The sequence below is a fragment of the Haemaphysalis longicornis genome, unplaced genomic scaffold (genome assembly GCF_048455015.1).
Source record: "Haemaphysalis longicornis isolate Haplotype H1 unplaced genomic scaffold, Haemaphysalis longicornis Haplotype H1 scaffold_4, whole genome shotgun sequence".
Classification (NCBI taxonomy): Eukaryota; Metazoa; Arthropoda; class Arachnida; order Ixodida; family Ixodidae; genus Haemaphysalis; species Haemaphysalis longicornis.
In genome coordinates, this window is record NW_027526361.1 from 149,472,135 (window position 1) to 149,480,648 (window position 8,514).

At 47.4% G+C, this 8,514-nt stretch overlaps 1 protein-coding gene across 1 annotated transcript; it reads right to left on the minus strand.

Moving 5' to 3' along the window:
• Positions 1-2,652: 2,652 nt before the first annotated feature.
• On the minus strand, positions 2,653-8,086 carry LOC144180610 (normal mucosa of esophagus-specific gene 1 protein-like). Its single transcript, XM_077708926.1, has 3 exons — positions 8,005-8,086; positions 5,009-5,069; positions 2,653-2,853 (listed from the first exon to the last, which is right to left on the minus strand). Exons 1-3 carry the CDS (start codon positions 8,067-8,069, stop codon positions 2,764-2,766), a joined length of 216 nt encoding a protein of 71 aa, XP_077565052.1. The 5' UTR covers positions 8,070-8,086; the 3' UTR covers positions 2,653-2,763.
• Positions 8,087-8,514: the final 428 nt, after the last annotated feature.

An 8,514-nucleotide genomic window follows, 5' to 3' on the forward strand; every position in this document is an offset into this window, starting at 1 on the left:
ATGTCGACTGCGCGGGCGAGTTCGGACCACGTGCAATCGTAGCAGACGATGCGGCGAACGTCCCTGACGTCACGGGTGAGACCGTGACGTAAGACTGGCCCGCTTGCAGGCAGGCCTTCGAACGGCCATTTTCCCGCGCGGCGACCGAATTTGAAACTGGTTGCAGTAAACGTGCTATAATTCTATGTTCGCGGCTGACGGCTTTCGGTTCAATTTTCGTAATTACTGGGCCAATAGGTATTCTTTACAGCATAAAAACTGAAAGCGAGAAATTTACTGTCAGTACTCTTTTCAGAAGAATGGCGTGGGAAGCATTACAAGCGAAGCCATTTTTGTCACTTGGCTACGGCATATCTTGGTTCATCGGCTACTGGAATATCACCGCTTGACTTCCTGGAACCTTCACTTTTATACACCTGTGGCCGATTTTCTGAGCAGAAAAATGGGCGCAGCTTGCACTAGTTGAAGCAAAACAACGAAGCTTCGGCTCGACCTAGCTTCTCCGCACACTTACTGGGGATCCTAGGAGAGAGGGAGCAGCCGCACCCGGAAGTGCGAAGCCCTTTTGGAAGCAAATATAAAGCAGAGACCAAAAACGTAGATACAGTGTTTTCATCGTCGATTTTCGACGACACAGCCGCGTAGGACGAATCCTCTTGTAGCGCGTGCTCGTCTGAGTAGACCTGCTCTTCTTCGTCAGCTGGTCCGGTGGGGGTCCCCAAGTGTGGATTGTGAAGACGGGGCGTGAGATTTGTCGTCGCCGTCTTCGGCGCGGCGGACCCGTGGCGGACTGGTCGCTACACGACGACGACGACGGCGGTGACGGCGACTAAAGCAGGAGCTCCCCACGCGGCGCACTCCAACGCGCAAGCCCGGACACCGAGGGGTGGTACTCACCAGTCGTACGCTCACGTAGGGTCGGTATTCTTTACTAAAGCCACTGCGCGAACGGCGTGCCGGGTGCCTCATGCCGGTTTTTTCTCGGTATCTTTTTTTTTTTTCGGATGCCAACGAACCAAGATGAATCTTAGACATCTGTGCCGTTAAAAACTGGTGAAAAATTCAGCCCGTTTTATGGCGTTTGTTATTCCACTAAAACTCTGCATTGTGGCGCAAACTTTGAAACTATAGCCAAATTAGGTTCCCCCCCGCCGTTTGATAGATCCTACGGTAACCCTCTATTGCTGCTCAAACTGAACAAAAGCAAAAAAAAAGGGGTATGACGGCTTTATTTTACGTCGGACTGGAAAAACACTGATAACAGAATAAAAACTGCGGCGCCTTTAGCGGTGCCTCAAGTCGTAATATTACTGACAGACTACGGTGATCAGGTCATGTGCGATTTTATCGAATACTTTATTGTCACGGCAATGGAGATGGTGATGTAAGCCATGCTACTGTCGGTTTTCAAAGTCCGTGCATTTTATGCATTGATTGCGACGCGTATATTACACATTTGTGCGGCTAGACGCCCCCATCGTCCGTCTCTTCCTCATGCGGTATTAGAAAAAAAAGTCAATCTAGTTGAACGTTTTGGTTTGGGTGGGGGAAACAAAACCAAAGGATGCCAAACAACCCATATACGTGTATTGACTGCGTTAACTGACTTCAAACAACATCTCGCAGTAAAGAAAGTGGAGTCCTAGTAATAACTGCTTGTGTTGCTGGAAGAACCCTGGCCAATCACGGCAAAAACCACGTCTCTTCCTCAAGTGAACAGGAGGATTATTCCAGGCGGATCCTAGATTGCGTTCGGCCGGGGAAGGTTCATCTATGCCGACCGGATTGTCAAACACTCGAGTAGGGCGGTTGTCTCGTTGTGTAGCTGCAAGTACAAAGCGTAATTTTCATCTGATCTGCAAATGTTTCCGTGCAATTAGCTAAAAAATTCCCTCGCACTTCCCCGAGGGGGAGAGTGTGTAAGTGCGAATGCACGGTTGTTGATTGCGCGATTACGGTGGATATCGTCATCTTGGAGTGGAGAGGAGGCGCCCAACACCCGCAGTCACTGAGCGGAGAGAGGAGGAGGAGAGTAGCGCCCGCCGTTACGGCGAGGGCTACACGAGCGCCCTCACGCGTCGGAATGCGGAGCGCCCGCTACGCGAGCGAAAGCTCTCCCGCCCGAAGTGGAGAGGAGGCGCCCAACACCCGCAGCCACTGAGCGGAGAGAGGAGGAGAGTAGCGCGCGCCCATCTCTCCCCGTTGCTAGGGAAGACGAGGAGGAAGACGAGGAGCGCGCGCACCCGCAGCTGTTGCTATGCGGACGACGGCGGCGGACGATTCAGGCTCGCTTAAGAAGTGCATTCGCACTTAAAAGAGCTTGGCGTCCGCCCACTGTTCCATCAGGTGTTATGTGGTAGTCTATTCGCAGTTTTGCATTGGGTGTGATGGCATGATGACTATATTTGGTCTGTAATACATCCGTCTGTGTTAAGCTCTCTGAAAGTGTTGCAATTTGTGTAAGAAGTATATGCAGTTATACGATGTTCGCCTCTATCTATGGAACCTCAGGCAACCAAAACAAAAACGCTCTTTCAATTTGAAGCTCGCTTCTTTTTTGTGTGCGTGATTTGGAGAGAAAAACGCCAAAAAACTTTCATTTTTTCCCATTTTTCGGGCATCTCGTTTCGAAGTGAAAGCGGAGGGGGGGGGGTGAATTTATTTTGTTGCAATTTTACGAGTCGCCGGTGAGTGGCAGACACAGGTGCCAAGTCACAACCTGGGTAGCGCTGTGGAGGATGCCCAGCTGCTTCGCGGTCCACTTTATCCGTGGGTGGAGCCGATTTCCTTGCGGAGCTTCTCCAGCTCGATGACCTGCTCGTCCTTCTTCCAGTTCTTGTCGTCAGTGTAGAGCTGAAATGTGTGAGGGCCCTTAGTTAGTGCAGGTCAGTGAACTCTAAAGGTACTGCCCCCTGTAGCCGAACAATCAGCTATCATCCCTAAAATTTCTGGGCTTGCTCCATATGGAAATCGGCGGGCATAAATTGTTTGTTTACAAAGACCCACAAAGCCGTATTCCCAATAAGTCTCTCTTCCTGGCTGACACAGACAAAATACGTCAGTCTTTAGGGCAGAAAAGCATTGTTTGGTAACTAGGTTTCTACATGATCTAATACAGTTGGACCTTGATTTAACGAAGTCACCGGGACCAGCGAATTATTTAATTCAATCAGGAACTTCGTAAAATCGAGAGAACGACAAATTTATTCCCAAGTGACAAAGCTTGTAATTTTCGCCTACGCGCGCTCGAGCGCACACTTCTCATTGCCGGCCAGTGAAGTCAAAGCGTTCGCGGCACCCTCGCGTGCCCCAACAAACCGCCTCAGAAGGTCGACGGCGTCCATCACCTGTCTTGGTGTGGGCACGGGAGCTTCAACAGTAACCGAATCATTCGCATCTTCCAACTCCTCGTGAGCGTAGGAAACAACCTCTACTATCTCCTCGTCGTCCAGAACTTCTGTTGTGTCAAAATCCGCGTCTGCGGCGGCGTTCACGAAGTTGTCAAAGTTCTGATCTGCAGCCAACTCGTCACGCCGATGAAGCTCTCCCCAACAACTGGGCGATGCCTAATCCTACTCGTGTTGCGGTCTTGTGGAGCCCAACGCAGCCTCAGAAGTAGGAGTGTGCAAGCCAGAATTTCGGAAACAATTTACAACGATGAAGGGCCGGGTTGCTCTCCACGATTTTTCCCGAAATGCTTCGTTGAGTCCAGTTTGCGGGCGAAGTTAGTTTTGTTATTGCTTGTTCATAAATGCATTGAGCCTATGAGCGACTGCGCGGGGGATCCAAATATGTTCGTTAAATTGGGCAATTCGTAAAATTGGGTTTCGTAAAATCGAGTTTCAACTGTGGTACAACCGCCGAAATGTTCGCGGAGTAATGTCTCGAAGCCTGAACCGTCAGGTATATACGCGGTATCTGTGTATGTAAAATTTAAAACCTTTCACTCAACGTGAAAGCTGTCGGAAGTGCAGAGCCAGAGCAGTGATCCGCCATAATGGGCTCTGGCGTCGTGAACGGCTGACTGCTACAAACCATCACGCTGTTGGCCGCCCTGCCTCACTCCTCTCCTGATGAATTAAACATAGGTTGGTCCAACGCTCTTTCAAATTTTCCTCCTTCGCAGTGCCTGCGCGCCCCCCGCCTTGAAATAGCACGAGCAGGAGTTTTTTTTTGTGCTTGCTTTTCATTCCGCACGTGCCGGCGCCTTACTCCGCAGTTTGGAGCGCGCCATGTTTTTCTTGCATTGACGGTTTGTTCCGCTTATTATCGTAAAAATGAAACCAGCGAGCATTCCTGACGAAATTAACGCGGGGGCTGCCGAATTTTTGCATGTATTTTGCCTCAATTGTAGCTGCAGTTTTTTGTACGCTAAACAAAGGTGAGATGTATGGCAAACGCTAGCGATTCACGAGTTTCGAGCGGTTAGGTCTATATAAAGCGCTTGTTTTTCGAAGCTGATGTGGACGCCGTGACGATTGTACGCCTTGGGGCGAGCTACGATGACAAGGCAAGCCCCTAAAGTGTTCTGCACTAAAAATGCTGAAAGCAAGGGCCCGGAAAACTTGAACCGAAGTGAACACAGGATTGTGGTTCCGAACATCTTATATTCACGTATGAACTGTCTAGGTGATTTTTTTTCTGCGTACCATAATATACCCGCTTATGCCTCTGTAACGTCTCACACTATAAGCGTCCATGTTATATTCGTGCCATATGGACCAAACCACGAAAATGACCCTTGCACACGCCGCAACATGTCAAGCACGCCCGGTCCCGTTGCAGCAACGCAGTTTGTGGGACAGTGTTTTGCAGTTCGAGCGCATAACGCTTTTCTTGTGCGACGACTCCGGCAATTTCAAGCACTCTAAACACACGCAAAATACGCCCAGTGCAAACATAACTGCATCTGCGGCTCACACAGCATGAAACACCATTTGTTTGAGGCCGGGTCCCTATGATATTGTAACGTGTAATATTGGAATAAACTGGAGAAATAATCTCGTACCTTCTGCCTTTTGTCAGCGTTATAGCGCATCCAGGACGGTATCTCATCGGCACGGCTTAGCCTGCAAGGAAACCGTTGTGTGGAAATTATCATTTCAGAGATGATGCAGACAGATATTACCACATGCATGCGCCCTTTATGCAACTGGTAAACATAACAATGTTGTCTCGCTGATCCCTGTGATTTACTCAGACAAGCAGAGAAACCACGTATGATAAGAATTGGTCTGCGATGTCACCAAGAAGAACATTCGACAGCCACCCTACAAATACCTGTACGGCTACGAAGGAGAGCCCAGGTATGTACACTCTGTCAGCATAAAAGCAAGCGGACCAGTCAAAGAACCACTTACGTAAGGCAGCATTGTACGCAGGCCGCGTTCCAAATCATGTACACGGTCTTTCATATCAGAACAATCCAAAAGTATACAAGCGAATCTGATGTTCTCAGCATGAAATACCTCGCACAAGCAGTACTTTCACGCATGCTCAAGATAAATAGCGGTGACGGCGCATCATATGCAAGACCGTGTTCATACGGTATTTTGGCCCCCTTCGCAGAAAGAGTTAGTCTATTTTGAAAGTGAAAGCGATACTTTCATAGCATATTTTTGTTATAATATTAGTTTGGCGTGTAAACATTGATGTTATGCTAGAGGCGTCGTGGTAGCGGGATGACAACGAAAAGGAGTAATAACTCTACAGTGGCCTCATGAAATGGTTTGTGGCAGTTGTAGAGCAAGTAAAAACAGTGAGTTTGTTGATTTGGCACAATTTTATTTACTCGAAATTTTGAAAGCAGCTTAGCTACAGTCTTAATTACTGCCAATCACTTCGACAAAGTGTGGAAATTAAGCAAACAACCATTGCATCGTTCGGCTGCTTGTACCGACGAGCTGTGTCGTGAGAAAGAACGAAGAAAAATACAAGCCTTGGACGCAAAGACGAACGAAGCAAATTGCCTGCATGACGAGTTGCAGTGCCTAATTCCATTGTGCAGGCCCTATTCCTCATTTACTTGATATGCAAGATCTCGTCACATCTAACTTCCACACATTCCATCATTATATTGTCATTCTGTGACATTGTCGATAGCACAACTTGCGGGACTCTTTTGAGTGAAATCGACAATTTTTCCGGCATTTTTAAGATACCGGTTCAAATACAAAACTTGTTACCGCACAAATCAGCTCTAATCCGCTTTTTGTATCTTTTTTATACTAATGCACCCAACCACCGAAATTCTGCTATTGCCCCTCAGCTTGCCCACCCTCTTCCGATCGTGCCCAAGAAACAGAACCAGACGAATTCAAAGAAAATCTAGTCACAGGAGAGCGTCATGTTTCACTAACTTCCACAAGTCCTGCGGAGACTTCGAGCGTTACGACGCGCAGATGATGCGTAACGGACGTCTTCCGTTTCATCCTGCTGGGAGGGATGCAACGTGTTTTAGAAGGCGAACAGGCCTAACCGCATCCCCGTCTCCGAACAATAAGCGCCACTGAATAGAGAGATCCTCCTTCTCGTGTTAGTCATATTCTCTGACAGGTATAGTTATCTTTCACAGCGACCAGTGGATGCGGGCTATCTCACTGGTAGTGCATCATTCTATAGTATGTGCAACAAGCTTGCTATGTATTCGGTGTTAAACCAAGCCCTGACATAATTTGAGAGGTAAATATGCGGCCCCTGTCTGATGTGGTTACCTGGAGCTTTCTCCATGTTCGCTGACTGCTATCGCAGCTTTCTCAAACTGCACGAAATCCGCGAAATTGAGAAAATCGCCTCTACACCCGGGCGCCCTCTCTATTAGCACTATCGCTGCTCTTCATTATTTTCTATCATCACTCAACGGGCACCAGAGACGATCTTTTCCATTTTTCGATGCTTTGGTATTACTCACCAGGGGGGTATTCAGGAGGGGTGTACCGGTGTCAAAAGACCGCACGAAATTTTCTGAGTCCTGCATCGTCCCCTACCCTTCATTTTCGCCCCTTCTTTTCCAATGCTATTTGCTCACCACCTCGATATATTCGATCGTAACAAGGAAAATAAGAAGAGTGGTTGTTTACCCAACATAACACCTGCTTTAAAAAACCAGATGATATTTCTTATTTACATCAGTCCTCTTGGGTGTGTGAGAAAATCCGGGTTTTTGGCAAAATATAGTTGTCGCACTCCGTTCGGTACTCGTAGTATTCTGTAGATGTTATGGTGAACGTAACAACTAACCTTTCGGCTTTTTGAAACAAAAGAGTGACAAATAATGACAGAAACTTGCTCTCACACTGCCTTTGTGTGAGCCTTGCTTTCCTCCCACCACCACATCCCGAGTATAGTGTTCTGTCATGTTTGAATCACGTGATTCTGAATAGGAGATCGTTGGCAAGAGAAGAGTTATACGGAGTTTGAAGCACTCAAATACGCCCTTACAGCTAGCGTTCAACTGCAGCTGGAAGTTTTGCTTTTTATTGTGTGTGCAGATACCCTACTATAATAAATAATATAAGTCTTTTATTGTCCCTTCATCAAATCGAATCACCTCAACTTCGGGAAATCGAACCATCCCCAAGAACTTCACACCATCTCCCTGCTAAGAGCCCTCCGAAATCAAACGGAGAACAGGCGATTCGGTTTCTAATCGACACTGGACTTCAGGGAAACAAACATCATCAAACTTCATGGTTGCCTTAAAAGCTCCCCATCCGCACATTAGAAATTGTACGCAAAAAATACCTCTAAAAATAACCTTGCATCCATGTGGAACACTTTCACCGAAAGGTGGGAGTTCGTGTAGAATTCTTCCTTGTCTGTGACTTCTTTTTTGAAGCCACAAAATTTCTGTAAGATGTTCTACAAGTTTCCTTCGTGGCTGTGTGGCTGCTTCTAAGATGTGTGTCAAATTTTCTCCACCTAGAGATTCACCTTTGGTGCTTCCTCTAACCTGGTCGCCTAGTCAGAAGCCCTGGACCGACTAATACCAGCCCCAGCACTCACATGACGTCCGGCTTGTTCAATGTGTAGAGGCAGAAGCAAGAGCACCCGACCACGGCAACAGACATAATCGCGACCAGGGGCAGCACCTGTGGGAATTAAAGTTTCAGAAAGATCAGGCGATATTTCCGAAAGGGCTCGACTTCACGGGCTATCCACAGGTTAAAACGTCAGCTGAGCCACTGTTTCATGTAGAAGTTACAGTCAGTGGTAAAAACAAAGGAACGTTTTTACTACATACCGGAGCAGCACAAGAAAATTGCGAGGACACCGAGCACTTATTTGGTATGGGGTGATGACGACAGGAACCATGCAAAATTGCCGAAGGTGTAAATTCATTATTGTCGCCCTCGTTTTTCGTTAGCGTATGTTCCTTCTTTACGTTACTGACACAAAATATATTGGCGCTCTGTTCGCTAAGCGAAGACGAAGTTGAGTGCAACAACCTGTCCTACTCTGCTAATTTCTATTTCTTTAAATAGCAAGCTCTAATTACTCAAGTATACCTTACTA